Source organism: Chiroxiphia lanceolata, chromosome 4 (assembly GCF_009829145.1).
Source record: "Chiroxiphia lanceolata isolate bChiLan1 chromosome 4, bChiLan1.pri, whole genome shotgun sequence".
Classification (NCBI taxonomy): Eukaryota; Metazoa; Chordata; class Aves; order Passeriformes; family Pipridae; genus Chiroxiphia; species Chiroxiphia lanceolata.
This window is the reverse complement of record NC_045640.1, coordinates 70,892,479-70,911,032: the sequence shown is the minus strand read 5'-3', so window position 1 is coordinate 70,911,032 and position 18,554 is coordinate 70,892,479. Positions and strand designations below refer to the sequence as shown.

The 18,554-nt window shown below is 40.3% G+C and overlaps 1 protein-coding gene across 1 annotated transcript; it reads right to left on the bottom strand.

Moving 5' to 3' along the window:
* Positions 1 to 13,034: 13,034 nt before the first annotated feature.
* IL21 (interleukin 21) lies at positions 13,035 to 17,441 on the bottom strand. The gene is made up of 5 exons (XM_032686702.1): positions 17,307 to 17,441; positions 17,151 to 17,186; positions 13,682 to 13,819; positions 13,166 to 13,246; positions 13,035 to 13,070 (listed from the first exon to the last, which is right to left on the bottom strand). The coding sequence occupies exons 1-5, from the start codon at positions 17,439 to 17,441 to the stop codon at positions 13,035 to 13,037; spliced, it is 426 nt and encodes a 141-aa protein (XP_032542593.1).
* Between the last annotated feature and the right edge of the window lie 1,113 nt (positions 17,442 to 18,554).

The following is an 18,554-nucleotide window of genomic DNA, read 5'->3' as shown; positions in this document are numbered from 1 at the left end:
GAGCAGTATTATTACTGCCTCCGAAACTCTTAGCAATGTGTGGCTAAACAAAAATGTCAAAAGGTTCCATTTAAATGCCTAAGGAAAAAACGAAGAGTGAAACTAAGATCTGTGGGAGAGAAATTTCTGATGTTAAACAGGAAGCACAAATATTCAGCAGAAGTGTTTGCAAAACATCAGTAAGAACTCTACACATGTACACGTGTTAATTTTCTCACTCATTTTTCCCCAAGGGTTATTATTCTTTTCATGGGAAACTTAAAGTGATCTAAGCCACCTAATTGAATATTTAAACTGGAAATTATGTGAGTGAAAAGAAATAACAAGAAGAAAAATCTGTGTCTGCCAAACACTTGGTGGGAGGAAAATCACCCAGTCCTGTAGCCAGGTAGCTTAGCCAGTGTTAAAAACGGGGTTGTGTTTACTCTTTGACCACTTCAACACTAATATTATCTGAAGTTTGTGTTGTATATGTAGCTTCTTATTCTGTAATAATGTTCTATAATAATACCCAACTCATGAATAGCAGTGTTAATTGGTGCATTTTAATGTGTTCTACAAAGACAGTTAGTAGTGGTTTTTGTGTTTTCCATGTGTGGAATTTGGACACACAGGTCTAAATAATATTTTTAAATCTGTGTGCCTGGACATTCTCTGCGAATCAGTAGAAGCAGAGAGGGGAAAAAACCAAAGCAAACAGCAAGTTCAAAATCATTGTGTTTGAGAGAACTCCAGATGTACTCTGCAGTGCCCTGAAAATGAAAAGCATTTCCCTTTCTGCTGCAGATAAAAGGGTTGTGTGGGGCCTCTTGCACTGCAGTACTTGTGAGAATCCTGAATTCTAAGTAGAAGTGAAAGGACTTTTAGTTGTGTTCAGAAACTAAGTTGATGTTTTTTTCCATCCAGAAGGGGATTGAAAGGTTATAAGGAGAAAACAACAAAAGAAAAAAAAATCAGAATAAGAATATGAGTAGGCCTTGACTCAATGTTTTATTATATTTAAAAAGTACAGGTACATTAGTCATATTCTCTGAAGGATTTCTTGTAAAGGAGCTTTGCTGTTTGTAAGCTTTTCCTGTGATTAGTTTTTAATGAAAGTATTTTTTAAATTAAGTGAATTGGTAGTTTGGAAATTGATAACTATGGAAACTGAAACGATCTGCTCCTGACTTTCAGGGACACTGAGTGGCATGAGCACCGTGCAGAGAGCTGTGCAGAGGAGGCCATTTCTTCTGAGGCTGAGCCGGTGCGTGGTTCTCAGGAAACCCCAGGAGAGGGTACAGTACGTGTTGTGAGGCCCCATCTGCTGGTGCCTCCTCCTCTGGCTGCTGCCCGTGGCTGTGTGTCAGGTACAGGGTGTGCTCTGTGGCAGTTCTGTGGGGACAGATCCCTCTGCTTTCAGTGAAGGGTTGGCATTACCCCTCTTGAGTAATCATGTCCCTTGTCTGCTCCACAGCAAAGAAGTGATGGCCACTGGGTGTTATTTCAGTCTACTAATATATTGTACCAGTAATGCTTTAATGGTTTCTGAGTGAGTTTACAGGAGAGAGGAACAGAAGAATTGACTGTTGTGGCACTTTGACCCGAGGTTGTTGCTTAATGTTCCATTATTCCACTTCCCAAATACCCCTGTCTCTGCTGTGATCCCTAGCTGAAGAACAGCTTGCCAGGCTTTGTCCTGCAAAGTATCACTTCATCTTAGCAGCTTATTGCCTAGTTAGACTTCAACCATAGTGATACAGGCAGAATAAAAAATCATTGCTGCTTGAGGACATGATTGTAATGAGGTTGTAGTGCCAGGCAGGGAAGTCTGAAATTGTGGAACTTGAAATCCTAAGTCATGAAACTTCAGCTGTCTTGCTTCATATCAGCTTACAGGAGCCAAGAAACATGCACTGCTTCTATACCCTGATACCAGCCTGTCCAGCCTGCCTGTACGTACTAAAATCCAAGGAATTCCTGAACCTAAGAACTTGGTATGTTCTGAATGCTGGGACCATGGCTGTTAGCAGAAACAAGGTACCTTCTGGCACTGAAATATTTTACTGCTGCAGTCTTCAGGCTAGAGATGTGCACAGGAGCAGTTGCCCTCAGGCTTCAGTGGGAGATTTTGACAGTGGTGCTTTTGTTTTGCCAGTGAGGACTTACTCTCTCCATTTAAATCTTTCATGATAGAGTAGGAATTAAAATCCATGCAGTGCAAAATAAGGATAATACAGAGTAACAGGGAAGCTGGTTCCATATTTGTTCTGTTGCAAAGCAGATGAACTATATTAAATCTGTGTAAATAATAAAAAGATGGACCACTTCTGCTATGATTTTGCATATCAGAAGTCTGAGATCTAATCACTGTCTGGCTCCTGTTAAGGTCATGTGCTAGAACCCATGACCAGTTTTTAGTTGGTTACCATTAACTTGGGTGTGGTGAAGGAGGAATTTAGAACTACGTAAACTCAATAATGTCAAAAAGGTGCAAAAAATAAAGTTGGTAATTAGCACCAAATGTTACAAATAAATGAAACTATCTATCTGTCTTACAGAGTTTAAAATACGTTTGTTGTGCCTTTAAAGACATAAATCATTGTTCTTTAACTTTAAAAACTGAGCGTGAATTATCCAAAGCCATGTGAGTGCTGGTATCTGACTGTTGGTGCAGAGCAGTTTCACTGGAGTGAACTAGTTGTGTTGGTGCTTTGTCTTGATGGAAAATAGAGATCTGTGGGGACTGGGAAAGCACCCTGGGTGCCCTTGGTTGTGAAATGGGTTATTGATGGATCAGTCCTCATACAGAAACTTCCAGAGAGGGAGAAGTTTTAAATGACATCACTATCCATCTTTATTCTTCCATTGACTAAAATCATAGAAACATAGAATCAGCTGGGTTGGAAGGGACCTCTGAGATCATCGAGTCTTGATCCACTATCGCCATGGTTACTAGACCATGGCACTGAGAGCCACCTCCAGTCTCATCTGAAAAACCTCCAGGGACAGAGAATCCACCACTTCCCTGGGCAGCCCATAACAATGCCAAAAGAACCTACAGTTTCTTTTATTCCCCAAAGGGATTTACAGTTTGCTTTGTACCTCTGCTGCTCTTCGTCTGACCTTTATCACTGCTGCCCACTGAATTGTACTTAAAGCCTAAAAAAGGCATATGTGTCAGACTGGGAAATTTCCCAGAGAATTGTCTCAAAAACTGACATAGATCATAGAATCATAGAATCAGATGGGTTGGAAAGGACCTCTGAGATCATCAAGTCCAACCCTTGATCCACTACCACCACAGTTGCTAGACCATGGCTCTAAGTGCCCCATCCAGCCTCATCTTAAAAACTTCCAGAGATGGAGAATCCACCACCTCCCTGGGCAGCCCATTCCAATGGCTGATTACCCTCTCTGTAAAGAATTTCTTTCTAATATCTAACCTAAACCTCCCCTGGCACAGCTTAAGGCCATGCCCTCTTGTCCTACTGCTGATTGCCTGGGAGAAGAGACCAACCCCCACCTGCCTACAACCTCCTCTCAGGTAGTTGTAGAGAGCAAGGAGGTCTCCCCTGAGCCTTCTCTTCTCCAGCCTAAACAACCCCAGTTCCCTCAGCCTCTCCTCATAGCACTTGTGCTCCAGTCCCTTCACCAGCCTCGTTGTTCTTCTCTGGACCTGCTCCAGCACCTCCACATCTTTCCAGAACTGAGGGACCCAGAACTGGACACAGTACTTCGGCTGTGGCCTCACCAGCGCTGAGTCCAGGGGAAGAATCACTTCCCTGCACCTGTTGGCCACACTGTTCCTGATCCAGGCCAGGATGCCATTGGCCCTCTTGGCCACCTGGGCACACTGCTGGCTCATGTTCAGCTTCCTGTCAATCCAAACTCCCAGGTCCCTTTCTGCCTGGCTGCTCTCCAGCCACTCTGTGCCCAGCCGGTAGCGCTGCAGGGGGTTGTTTTGGCGAAAGTGCAGGACTCAGCACTTGGCCTTGTTGAACCTCATCCCGTTGGAATCAGCCCAACTCTCCAACCTGTCCAGGTCCCTCTGCAGAGCCCTCCTGCCTTCCAGCAGGTCGACACCCTCCCAACTTGGTGTTGTCTGCGAATTTGCTAATGATGGACTCAATCCAAATCTTATCCAGAGAACCAGATAGTCCAGCTAGAAAATACTTCCCTGTCTCACACAAGTGTCACTTTTTCAATTTTCACCTTTTTCCCCCCCATGTCACTCTGAAATGATTTTGAAAGCTTTCAACTGTTTTAACAAAAAATCACTCAAGAAAGAGCATGACTGATCCATAGCCATCAGTAACCTGTTGACTAGACATCTCCCATCCCAAAAGCCTGCTCTCTGCTCTGCTATTGTGTACATGTTCTTGTTTTTAACAGAAAAAATTCCGTCCTGGACCTGAGAAATGGTTTTTGTTTGAAGTTTTGTCAGACTTTCAGTGGAAGTTGTAGAGTTTTGGTTTCACCAAATCATTGTCCTCCAATGGAAAAACTTGCACTGAAAAATTCCCAGCTGTGTTTGCTTCTGAGTTTGCCTTGTATAACACCTTTTTAAGGGAAGTCTTCTGATGCAGAACAGTTGCACTTCAGGAGGATGTGTTTTAAAGGCAGTTATGAATAAATCCAGGGGAGGTTCTTGTCTGTGTTTTTGTGGAGTGCTGCAGTGAGCAGCTCACCCTGGTGATGGTGCCACCAGTATCAGGTCAGGGCAGTGATCTCACCACAGTGGGAGCTCCTTGAGCTGACTGGGCTTATCTTTCTCCTGATGCTTGATCCCTGCTCCCATCCTCTGGCTACTTCTGTCATTGTGCAAGTCCATGTGGTGGTGCAGTGCACGTGTCTGGGGCAGAGAACTGATCCAGGGCAGATATAATTTGCATCTTCACCCTTTACCCCCCAAGAAATGCAACTGGTGGGAACTGGTAGGGGGAAGAAGTGGGAATGGTTCAAGCCAGCCCTGCCCAGTGCAACAGTTGGAAAGGGAGCTTGAGGCAGTAGATTCCCAGTACTTTGTTCTTTATAATAAAATTCTTAATGCCAGGTCAGGTTGTTACCTGGTGTTTGTCCAGGTCTTTGTAGGGCCATAGAGTAAAATAGATAATGGAAAGAACTGGTAAAAATAAATTAGAACCCCCCCAGGCTGGTTTTAACCAGAATCACTTCAAGTTGGAAGAGCAGTTGCAGTTACACTTGCCCAGCCAAAATTGTGAACCCAGTGAAGGGTTGGGATTGAGTGAGTTAAAAAGGTGGAGGAGAATGAGGAAAGGAAGAATAATTCTGAAGGCAGTCTCTCCAAACAAAGCTTATTCATGTATGGTTGTCTAAACATATTCCTGTAAAGGTAGGATGGAAAAAACTAGGGTAGCAATGCAGTGCAGCAGCTGACAGAACATGGGGCACCTGAACAGACAGAGTTCAAGCAAAAATATCCACCAGGAAGGGAGGCAGGAAGTTGACAAGGAATGCACCTCTGACATAAGGTGGGGCAAGATTTGCCAATGCTTTGTCCTGTCTGGTGTTAATGCAAGAGCTGTAAATGTCAGGCACCATTTAAGTGACTTATCTAGAGGGGAGAAGGAGGACAGAAGAAAGACTGAATGAGGAAGAGTAAATTAAGACTGGAAAAGAACTGAATATGGGAAGAAGAAATAGAGATTATTAAGTAGATGTCTTTTGAAATGTGCCTGTAAAAGAGAACACATCATGCAATCAACAATAAACTTTTAAAACTTTATAACTAGATAGTTTTATGCCTTTTTTCAGTTTAAGTATATTTGATCTCAAGTTATTTTTGCTTCAAAATACCAGTTTTCCACAGAATGAAGTCTTACTCAAAAGGACCCCAAAAACCATCGTCACCATGTAGCAAAAATGTTGAGTCTCATCACAGAGTATGTTTGAGTGGTGAAATAAATTGTGATGGGTGTTTTGAGTTTCCTGTGTGTGCTTTGCTCACAGAACCCAGGCAAAGAGCCTTTAATGTTCTTGATACTGCTTTTAAAATACAAGCAGGTGAGCCAGATGCTTCTTGCTGTTCTGACTTTATTCACTGGTATCTTTATACACTGTTTCTTAAGCAACCTTGAAAAGAGGGATCATATGTGTGGGAGGGAGCAAAATATTGTAGAAACTTCCAGTTTGCTTCCTTATGGATACTGCATTTAAAATTGGCCTTAGCATTAGCAAGTGCACATTGTCTGAGGGGGTGCCCTTGGGAAAAGCATTCCTAAGGCACTAGGAGAGCTGGCAGGAGGATGATGTGTGTGTGCTGGGTCCCATACCTATGTGTCTTCATACAGGTGTGGTGTCACTGAGTTTGGGTCAAGGACAGGTAAATGTTGCCTTTTCCTCCTGGAGAAGTTCACCAAACCCTGAAGTATCTTAGTTTGTATTGAAAGAGTCAACTTTGTAACTCTTGATCATTAGTTCTTTCTCAGGATTGGGAGCACTGTAGGTCTTTTTAGTTAAGCTCCCTATGCTTGAGTGTTGGTGAGATTAATTTTTACAAGCTGGGTGGTGCCAGCAGGAGGAAGAGGGAGAGAAGGGAGGTCTGTTTTCCTTTCTTAGCTGCCTGCTGCCCTCTTGTGCAATGATCAGCTCTTTACACCAGCATGTGTCCTGACCATCCATAAAGGCAGTGATAAGCTTGGAGTTGCTTCTTCATTTGGTGAAGTGCTGGATTTGGGGTGCCAACCTCACATGCTCTTCTATATTTCACTCCCTGCAAGTCCTACCTTCCATTCAGTCCCATCTTTGTATCAGCTGGTTCCAACCTTGGCCCCTTTTTCATTTGTTGTCTCTCCATTTATTTTAAGGATTTGAGGGAGGATGGAGAGAACTGCTCTGTCACAGTGTTAAAGCATTTGTCTGATCTGTTGTGACTGTATCTTCCACTACATTTGGTTTATGAGTGGTTCCCTCACTTCTTTGGCTTGAAAGTGAAAATCTTTCTGACTTCCTTGTCAGGATGTTCTTCCTGGGATTTAACTTTATGCCGCTAGACATTAGCATTATGTTCAACTCTTTTTCCATTTTAATGGAATTGTGCAGCTGATGATTATGCACCACCTAAGTGCCTGAAAATCTTTGAAAACAGAAGAAAGTGAACTGGAGTTGGAAAACAAATGTGGGAAATTGGAAGAATGGGAAGAAGATAGAGAATCAAGGATGAGCATGGAGAGGGGACAGGAAACAGTAGAGAGAGAAGTTTAATATAATAAGGTCATCTTCAAAAAGTGAAAAGAGGTAGAGGTAAGAAGCTGCTGCTGAAGAGCCTAAGTGATGTGGTGAGGGATAGTTTAGTATACACTTCATGGCGTTACAACAGTAACACAACTGGACATGAAAAGAATATTGGGAAACCTTCAGCTGTATAAGCAGGAAAAGGGAAAACTAAATGGAAAGAAGAGGACTTATTATGTTTGCGGTGTATCTCAGAGCTTACTGTGATGAGCATGATTTTCAGCTTACCCATTTGGTGTCTGGAATTGCTTTAAGTTTCCGTACAGTTATCAGAAGGTGGCAGCACAGCAATTTAGATCAGCAGCTTGGGCAAAGATGTTTGACTAGGAAATGTTCATTTTCTCCTTAGCTGCTCTTACAACATGGTTTATCAGCACAAGTGCAAAGCAGAGAACACTATAGGGCAGTTTTGTGTTGTGTTTGCCCCCGCAGCTGTTAGGACAATATGCAGGGGGTGTAAAAAAACCTTATTGAGAGAGCACACAGTACGAACCAGCATATTTGACATTTGTCTTTTATACAGACATCTAGCTCAATTTGGGCAAAACTGTGTCTGAACTTCTCAGTAGAGTCATTAGTTGAGTTATTCTAGCGTTGGAATAATTGCCTTTGGTTTGGAAGGCTCTGTGTTCCCTTTTGCATTAGCACTATCCATGCAGTGCACAGAGTACATTGCATGATGTGCTCCAACAAATACACTAAAAATATTTCTGAAATCTTACTTAATCTATATTTATGTTTCAACTTCCTTCCATGTTAAAAGCAAAGAAATGTCTACTCCAAATATTTTCTTTCCTGTGTTTTCTAACGTGGTTGTAGCTGTAGGTGGAAATACTGAAAAGTGCAAGTAAGAAATAAAAGCAGTGTATCTGTGCAAAATTAAGTGTGTTCTGTCAGGAAAAAGAGACTGTGGTGTATTTAGCAAATATGCACTTGGAGACACTGCGTTAGCCAAAGAAAGTACTCTCAACCTTTTGGCTTGCATTTGAATCCTACATAGTTTGAGTGAGATTGATCATATCTAGTAATGGGCTTCAATATGTAGTTATCTGTGTGAGAACTATTCCCTGTGGGTTTCCCAGTCCCCTGTAATACATACCTGGTTTGGAGTGGGGTGCCTTGTTCCTGAATATTTCTGCTTCTCACTGAGTGAAGTCAGATAACTCAGACTTGACTAACAGTTAATTCTGGGTGGATCCCACCAGCCCTGGCTCCCACTGGTTTCTTGTGTGCCAAGATAGGAGGATTAGACCCTATCCTTTTGCTCTTCCTTCCAAAGCCTTTCACAGAGAGATCTAAGGTGCAGATTCGGGTGTTCACCACCACTGAACTGTTTGGGAGCCAGCAGGAGGCAGCTTGCACATCCAGATCCTTGGGAATGAATCTACTGGCTCTTCTTTTGAGTGAGCACATCACCCTCTGTCCTTCATGCCTGAAGCCTCCAGTGTTTTATGACACTTCTTCTCTGTTTCCATTTATTTTTTAAGGATTTTTTTTTAAAGGAAATCAGGCCCAACAAATGCAGTTGTGTGATGACAGAAAACACAATAAAAGGAGTTACTATTTGAGTCAGTGTTTTCTAAAAAGGAGAGGAATAACTGTTGAACTGTTTAGTGTTTGTTTTCATTAGAACTTTGTGCTTGTTTGTTGTTGATCCATTTTGTTACATTTCAGGGAAAAGGCATTTTAATAAAAGATAAAACATTTTAAACTATAATACTTATTTTTTGAACTTCAGCACATCCTATTAAATTGGGCTGTGATAAAAGGATTGACATTTCAAAGCAAGGAAAAAATAAGATGAGGAGAGACAAGAGTGAAAAACAGACTGGATAATAGTTACTTTTATAGTTATGTGTTCATGTGTTTGACTTTTCCTGTTTTGACTCTACACAGAATGTTATCCGATTTTTGTTCATGGCAGTCTAAAGAAATCTGAGTGATGTCATTGAACCTGCCATGAGTTTGCCAGAAGGACTTTATTAACCTCGAAAAGCCCATTTTTTAAAAAAATATTTTCAAGTGAGGTGGGAACAATAAAAAGTTAACAACTCCTTCTTAATGGTTATATGAAAAAGATAAACTTTGTATACCATGTCCCTGATCTGATAAACTGATGACAGTGTAGGCTAACAAAGTTCACTGATCGGCCACTGTTGGGGTAGGAATGGTTTTCAAAGAAAACCAGGATAGAGTCTAATCCAAGGAATCTCAGTGGGAGCCAGAATTAGCTATTAGTCAGTTCTGAGTCATCTGTTCACTCCGTGAAGAGAAGCAGGAATACTCAGGAACAAGTCACCCCACTCCAAACCAGGTATGTAATTTACGGGATGGAAGACCCCTAACTATTCCCCAGGGAATACTTCTCACTCAGATAACTGCAGAAAGAAGTTCTAAAAGAATAGAACAAGAGAAAACTGTGTTAGGTAAAATTGTTTAATATCACAGGCATATAAATTAATCAGACCACATAGTCCTTAGTATGAACATTCCCTTTACAGAAATGCAATAAATAATTAAATTAGATGAGTCAGTGGGTATAAAAATAATCTTCTCTGGAAAAGTAAATATTACACAGAATTGTATATACCATGCTAAAACACATCTTGAAGTGCCTGAAAAGTGCACTTATGATCAAAGTCATAAATATATTGTAAAGCCTCCCTGGGAGGTAATGAGCTTTTACAAAAGGCTTACACTCAGTTAATGAAAAATACATTGTTTCTGCAGAGAGTGCAGTTAGTACAAAGAGAGTCCATCTTACACAAGGAAGTAAGTCAAGGCTGTGTACACATCCTGATGTGTGATATGGTCCTTCCTAGGATCACAGGTTCCTCCTGGTGCATCTTAATTTCTTATTCTGAGAATGATGGTGCAGAACGAGATGATGTCTTCTTGAACACTGGTTTGTCGTGCACAGATTTCCTGTTCTTCATTCATCCTGTTCTTCAAATAGCACACTGAATAACACCCTCAGCCTTTCATAAGTCTGACAAATCAAAGTTAGCACAGAGCCACAGGATCGTGTGAATCAAAGCATATTTGAAGTGTACGGAGTTGCCCACTGTGGCTGTGCTGACACTGCCCAGAAGCGTGGTGTTAATGAACATCAGCTGTGAAAGTTTTGTAATTGATATTCTCCATACATCACTGGACTGGATTGTCCAATACTTTTGGTTTTCTGCAAGATCTCAGAGCAGTTAACCCCTTAAGTTACGTTTGTTGCAGTTTCTCACTAGTTTTTTGAATCCTACAAATGAGCATTTTGAGTTAAGTTGTTCTGCTGGTACAAGAAATAGCCTCAATTAACAAGTAAGTATATTATGTTTAAAACGAGGAAGAAAACCTCTTTAGCACTATGCTAGGTGTGATAAGACCCATAGTTAAAAGGCTGGAGCAAGTCACTAAACAGAAATAGCTACACTGCTTACTGCATTACGTGCTGTCTCCTGCACGAAACCCAGAAATTGCTGCAGTGTGGGCAGGAGTAACCAGTTAGCTTATGACATTCCTGTAGGGAATTCTTTCCATTCGTAAAATATCCATCCCAGATACTAAAGTTCCCTCTCAATGCTTTATAATGATTGCTTATAAATAGGTAATGTACAATGTCGTTTGTGTTAAAATGCTAAAAACATTTCATCTGCACAACAAGACTTTTCAGTCTTTTAGAATAGGCCCTTTTAGAATATTGATTTAAGGCATTTAGCAAGTTACTGGAAAAGACATTTACAAATAAAAAATATATACTGTATTCTTTCTAAAAAAATAAAACTCTTTCCCTAAAACTCTGCATATGCAAATATGCAAAACTCACATGGAAGTGAGTGAAAAGTGCTAGTTTATTGGTTGACCTTCTAAGAATCACCAAAAAAGGCACTTAATTCACAATAAAGGCATTCAGTTAAACTCCTCCGTAAAAATATGAATGTCGGTACACTGCAACTGCAGGATTTGCTTTAATATTTTCCCAGTTGTTTTTATCCAAATCTAAAATTAAATTTTTCCCTAGCTTTCTCTGCTTCTGTAACTTTAAAAGGCATTGCAGTCTCAGCAGCAGCCTTGCATATTGCTCACCAATTGGTGGGGAAGGGACTTCATGGGCAGGTGAGTCAGAAGTGGGGATAGAAGATGCAGAAAGAACATCCTTTACACTTAGTAGCTTGATTACGTACATAGGAGTGGTAGCTCATGTTTAGAATGTTCATTCTCATGCAGTGATATGGAAACATTGAGGTATGAGATAGAACATTACTCAGAGTCTGAAAAGCGGTTTTTGGAACAGAAAAAAAAAAAAAAAAAAGAAAAGGAGAAGAAAAAGATGCTCTAAATCAAAATGACCATCACCAGAAACAAGGAGAGTTCACTGCGGAGACTTGGTTTGTTGTTGCCCTAAGGATCTTCCTTCCTCCTCCTCCATTAGGAAGTTCACATTTCAGGACAGCAAAATGTAGAGGCAGCAAAGCTTTTTGTATTAGTTTTCCTTTAGACCCACGTTGGTAGGAATGGAAATATTTTTAATACGCCTCATTATTTGTGGAGGTAACTAAGCTTGTAACTTTCCATTGTAACACTAGATGTAGTTTTCCAGTTTCCTCTCTATACCACATTTCTACTAAGTAGAGAGAAAAATTACCTGAAAGGTTAATTTTTACTGGAAGGCTTTACCCTCTCTTCCAAGAGCAGTTCCCTCATGTGGGGCTAATGTCTCTCTGGGGGTAAATTAGCAGTTGCTGCTCAGGTGGATGAGTCCAGAGGTTCAGAATCATTGCAAGCAGAATATGGTGGTATATAATTAAGCTGCTAAAAGTACTTTTAAGTGCTGTGATACTCACTTTTACTTTAAAAAGTTTCAGTGGTATCTCTGGCCATAGTTCCACAGAAACATTCAGGATTGAGAAGCTGTACAGGCAGGTTTCCACATAACAAAAAACTTGACAGATTTTAAAGGATAAACTGTAAATAAAGCTTAAACTGTTAAAATGAATGGAGAGAGAAGGAAGAGTGTTAATATAGTACCTGAATATGAGTGTAAAATATTGTCCTCTGAGAAAGAGCAATATGCATTTGAGCTGCTTCACTCTGAATAATCATCAATTACTGTGTTTATTGGACCTTTTGGGGTGGCTGGTCACACCAGCCAGTCATGCCTGTGCTGTATCTATCATGTTATGTTAGGGGAGTCTACGTAGAATTCCACATTTTGAACTGTGTTTTTCCACTCAAAACTGTGTCTCTTTACTTAGAGCACACGGGTTACTCCACTCCCTGTTGAAACCTGAGGCAGATGTGTCATTAATCACAGGTCAGACCCATGCCATACATGTCACGGATTTGTAACATTTGTAAATGTTTTTCCAGTATTTAGAAGGCAGTTAAATGCAGGATATTTTTTCCATAGTTAGCTAAGGTACAGAGCTTATAAATCAAATTGTGTGTGTGTGGTATATTTGTTCATTTTCTTTAAAAAATTTTAGACATTTCTGCACGGGATTCATGTAAGATCAAAGCAAAAATATAGGATCTCAAGTCTTTCTAGTTCAGCAGAAGGTGACAGTTAAGTCCCTTAAGAGAACCTATTTTTGTGAAATTACAATTTAATTTTCACTGTAGGATCACTTTCTAAACAGCATCTACCTTATGAATAGCCATCCAGAAAAGACTCCTTAATATTTTGGGAGAAGCTTTCACTTACCACACACACACACAACACAGCATAAGAGCACTAAAAAATATTTACATTTTTCACATCTTAAATAACATAGTGTCTGCTTTAAGAAGTAGATTTTCAGCAGCCTTCAGCTCTGTTGTATGCTATATTCGTTCTTGAGTAACTGTAAAAACAAGGCATTGTTAGAAATAAGGATAAGGATATCTGTAATAGTTTACAAAATGTAGAAAGCACCTAGGAGCAATCAGCTCTGCTTACCTTTTGGATTAGTTTTGCAAAGCTCGTCAAAAACTCTTTGGGGGGTTTCTTCTTGTAGGATTCACATGAAGACTCACACTGCTGGAAGATAAAGAAAACCATGCCACTTCTAACCAGCACATCAGAACCATAAATCAGGCTTCAAGCTTTCTCACTGAAAAATCAAGAGGGTTGTAAGCAGAACCTTTTCCAGCTGGAAAAGCTTCGACACAAGCTGTTTCAGAAAGGGAGAGAATTTAGTAATGACACCTTTCCTTCACGTTTTTTGCAGTGATCCCTGTCCTTTTGCCAGCACACATGTGGCTGCCAAGTACATACATGTGATTGATGCAGGATCCCAGTGAATGCCTCTCCCGAAAATGCAAAAATTGGACATTTTTAATTTCCGAAGTAACGAAAGGCAGATTGTTTTTTCCTAACGAGTTTGCTTTCTACAATTCTACCCTTGCAGGTGGTGTCTGCTATAGAAAATAAGGAGCAATGATCACCATTCTGAGCACTGTGAGGAAATCCTACCTTTCCAGGACTTCTGATGGTGTATTTTCTGAAGACTCTGATGGCTTTGGTGAACGTAGCGTTCACTTGGCTGTTTAGGGGTTGTAATTGCAGTGTGCCGTTCTTGAAGCAGCTCAGAGCTGTGTCCACGCATCCCTCCTGGGGCAGGAAAAGAAGGAACTGTTTTAAAGCAAATGTTTCAGCGCTTTTTCCTGCATGTGGTTAGGTTGTGGTCCATGCGCGAAAGTAAGTATCCAGGATATTAATTGAGAATATTCCATTGTACTCTTTTTTTTTTAAAGTTAGTTTTAGATATGCAAGAGATCTTTACTTTGCCTGATCTTGGATTAGTTACATTTAGTATTTTCTAACCTAAATTTCCACTTGGATATTAATCATGACAGCAGTTGAAAAAAAAATGCTCCTGAAGTGTATATGTTACACGTAGTAGGTTTTCACAAGCATGAGCATTTTATTTAAAAAAAATAACAAATATCTCTCAGTGCTACATGTGGGAATATGCCTTTTTCATCCTAATTTTTGTGCCATTTCTAATACTACCTCCTTAATAATTAGAGTTTATTTAGAACTATTGAAATGTTCTCACATGATAACATGGGAAACGAATACAGGAAATACCACCAAAACTAACCTAATAGTCAACAGAGAAACAAAAGCAGTGTTTATTGAAACCAGTTTCTAAGTGAAGGAAACATTTAGGACTGCTGATTGCACGTTTTAGAAGGGCTCCAAAGCCATCATCCCTGCTTTGCACCCTAACCAACTGCTACCCAAGCCAAGTCTCATTTTGGTTTGCTAGATGTCACTGCACTTTGCTGCTTGGGCAAGGACCAGGCAACAAGAAGGCAACCTCCGTGTATGTTGCTTATAGCAAATCTTACTAGCAACATTTTATATTGGTTAGAGAAAACATTTTATTTTCCTTAAAAGCCACACATTTATGTTTGTTTCAAGCATCTTACCGTAACCGGTCTCTCTTACTGGGAAAAAACCATTCGTTTTTTAAAAAGAGAACAATTTTCCAGCTGAAACTGAAAATGTTTTCTGTCTCATGCGTGATGAGCTGAGAAACCAGCTTTTCTCATCTCTGCTGCCTTTCTTTTTTTGCTGAGTTAACACTCAGCTGCAGGCAGGCCAACAGTCAGACGACCGCAAGGATTGTGGGGTTTGGTACGTGGTCACGGGTTAAGCACTTCGATGAAGAGGCATTAAAAAGCACAGACCACTGGAAATGTTTGAGGGGGGCTAGGCAAGTGTGTAAAATATTTGTCTCAGAGGCAATTTGCAGCACTGCTCTGCATCTGACTCAAACTAGCTTCACAGATTAGCCTGTAAAGCCCTCACTTCCAGAATTAGCCGGCGGGGTTAGATACTGATCCTGTGTAAATCAGCACTGTGTTATGACTTCAGCTGCACTGTCAATCACCAGCAAGAAAGTTTATCTTCCCTGCACTCTGGAATCACTTCAGCATTAAAATTACTTTTTCAGCCTCAGCATGATTTTCCTTGAGTTGATGTCGCCTGACATCCCTAGGAAGTTGTGTGGGATTGTATTGGGACTAACAGTCCACAAAGAGGAACCTCAAGGAAGCCAAAACAGATGGTGATAAACCACCTAATTTTGAGTGTTACAAAAGGTAGTTTTCTTCTTGAATATTCAAGACCAAATTTACATCTGGCATAAGCAGGTTATCATAAAAGCAGTATTTTTGATATTTGAAATACAGTTATATGAACAACTTTTGATTAAATCAAGTTTCATTAGGGTGTGATGGCACCTAATCACCCCAAGTGCCTCTTTGGCACACTGTAATTCATATCTTAGTCACCCTGTAGGATGAAAAGTTCATTAATTTGGTTGCTGGTGATAATTACTATGAGCACACTAATATTTTTTTAAATGCTTTTCATCAGAAGTTGAACCCGTATCAATTCAATACTTTCTAAATACGTGGGTTCTCTGTCTTCTCTAGTTTTCAGCAGAGGTACTTTAGGACCTCCCAGAATCAGACTGTAAAGCCCTAAGCTGCAAGTGAAATGTTGTCTTCCTTCCTGAGGTGAGCATGGGTTTTTTTGAGAAAAAAAACCAAACCCAACAACCTGATGAAGCAATTAGTCACTAGTTGTATTTGCTTTGTTTCAGAGGTAGCAGCAAACACTGTAGTAAAATGACAGCTAATCATCTCCTCCTTTTCACTTTGACACCACAAGTTAGAAAGAGTGTTAATGAAAAAAACCTCCAGCAATTAGTTGGAGTGCGTTGGGTTTGTGCACAGCAGTTCTTTCCAGCAATGCAAAGGAACATCTCTGTTTTGGTCCTGCTTCTGTATATCTTTGGCAAGTAAAAAAGGCAGCCAACTGTAAAGCCTAGGAGGAGGCTAACCAAAACTTGTGTGAAATGAGGTGAGTTTCTTTCCTTCCTTCTTGAAGCTGCTTTACAAGAGAGTTTGCAGTCCTGAGTAGATAGTTTTTGTAAGAATGCTTGCAGCATTACAGCATAACAATCCATAATGGTTATTTTTATATGTCAGTCTACATTGTTTGTGTTATGAAATAGTTGTCAGGGCTCAAGAATTTAAGACAGCTGATAACAAAAGTATAATATTATATTAGCCACAGTTTGCTCTAGACCTTTGTTGCATGTTGGGGATTATCAAAGCAGGATGCATTTACCCTCTAAGCTTTTAAGACATGTTATTACTATGATTAGCATTTAATTTTGTGACACATCCTCCATCCTGCCACTTTTGAGTATGCACAGACTTTCTGTGAGTCTGGAATTATAAATCTACTACATATAAGAAGTTCCTGACCTTAGAAGATGCAAAATATTAGCAGTAAATAATGTATAAGTAAATATCAGTATTAGAAAGGGATTCATGAGGAGCTGTTCTTGCATTTTTAACTAGTTAGAGTCCACAGAGATTATTTGCAGAATGCAGTTTTGTCTTCCTGTTGATAGCACAACCCTTGCATACAGTCTCAGAGAGACCAGTGTGAGTACATATGAGAGGAAGTGCTCTGTGATATGGCCTTACAGTGCCACTCTTGGCATTCAGCTTCAGTGGGAGGGAAAGGCAGTCCCTTTGGAGCTCATGGCACTTCCACTCCCAAAACCCACATCCCCAAAAGTACTGCTGCTCATCTGGATCTTGAATGAACCCTCACTCTCAGCACTGTTTCTTCAGTAAATGGATCACATGCAACTCTGAATCTGTGAGTGGCTTAGAATACACGTGTGGTAGTAAAACAGTAATTAGGATGGCAAAATATAAACAGTTCTGCTATTAAATATTTAGAAATAAGCAACTTTTATAGAAGTATTTGCTTTGTCTAGCTAAGCTTAGAGTACTAGGTCAGAGATATGAAGAAGAAGGCATGTGCCACTTATCAGTGGAGTAAACCAGTACAAAATCAAATTGATTAAAGAAATTAAATTAAAATTAAAGAAATGGTAAAGCAGTCTCACCACAGGGTTTTCAGGTGTATGCAGCCATTCAACATCCTACAATGAAACAAATCTAAGTTAGAAAACTTTTGAAAGTGATGCCCCTCGCAAGATACATACTAAGCAACACATAATGCTTGAAAACAATTTCAGTATTATGACAAATACTTTGCTTACCTTATCTTTCACTGCGTGTTCTAACTTTTCAATTACCAGGAGAATCTGTTTGTATTTTACTGCTCTGTGTGAAGCTGCAGCCAGCACTGTACTGGAAAAGAAGAAAAGCATACAGAAGATAATCGTCCTCTCCATCCTGATGAGTTTTGTTTTAAAATAGGCCAGGAGCAAAGTTGTGCTGTCCAAGTTTAACACTCCAGTTTGAGCTGTGCCCAGGTATGCTCTGCACCTATCTATATATTGCTCCCTGCTGGAGATGCAGACCCCACCCATTTCAGTTTGGAAAGCTTTGTAGAATGGATTAATGAGTAACCCTTTTTTCTTTTCCACTGGCTAGGTGCATCTATGCAAGCTTGTGCGTGGGGGGGCAGGGATGGCTGGAGTGAGAGAAAATGTGCCCCATCTGCACATTGGACAGGAAAAAAAGAGAAAAGGGTGAATTCCCATTTTCGCTTTGAGTCAAGAAATAAACGTAGTAAAAAGTAGCTACTTAGAAACCACAGGCTTAGGTAAACAAAGATGCTGCATTTTTTAATGAATCTCCCCATCTGAAGCTCTTCTGTACTGTTCTGGAGAAATATGACAAGACTTCTCTTCAGAATTTAAATGTATTTATCTTACTTTATGGTTCCAAGGGATGTTTGTTAGCTAGTTCCCCCTGGTATCTATGAACCACCACTTTTACACTCTCAGCTTGTTAGAGCTTGTTAGAGGTGCGAGTAAAAGCTCGTCTTGGCATTTAAGCCAGATGAATTTTGGTTTATATTTGCTTGGAACCAGTACCATATATCTTAACAGCATTGTGGAGGGCATGCCCACTGGGGCTGAAAATTGCAGGGAGATACATTGCCCTGGGAGAGGTGAATCCCTGCATCCATGTCTGTTACCGGGATGGGAGCAGTACTGGAAGATCAGGGACTGAATCCTGGTGAGTCCCAAGGGACACTATCACTTGTGGCAGCTAAACACTTCCTTCAGCAGCTAGGCTTGAGGTTGGTTTTGTAATTTAATCTCTTCAAAGGAGATGTGATACTGAGACCTGAGAATTCTCTTTGGAATGTAGAAGTGCATTTGTGTTGTGTGAAATCCAAGCAAAAGTCTCTTCAGGCACTAGAGATTTAGCGCCAGCTCTAGCAATCAGTTGGTTTTAAACTGTTCCTAATATTTCATCACAAAGAGGAAAAAAACAACTTTAAATGGCTCATATGTCTTATAATTAACAAATTATTATCAGTATCATGGTATTCA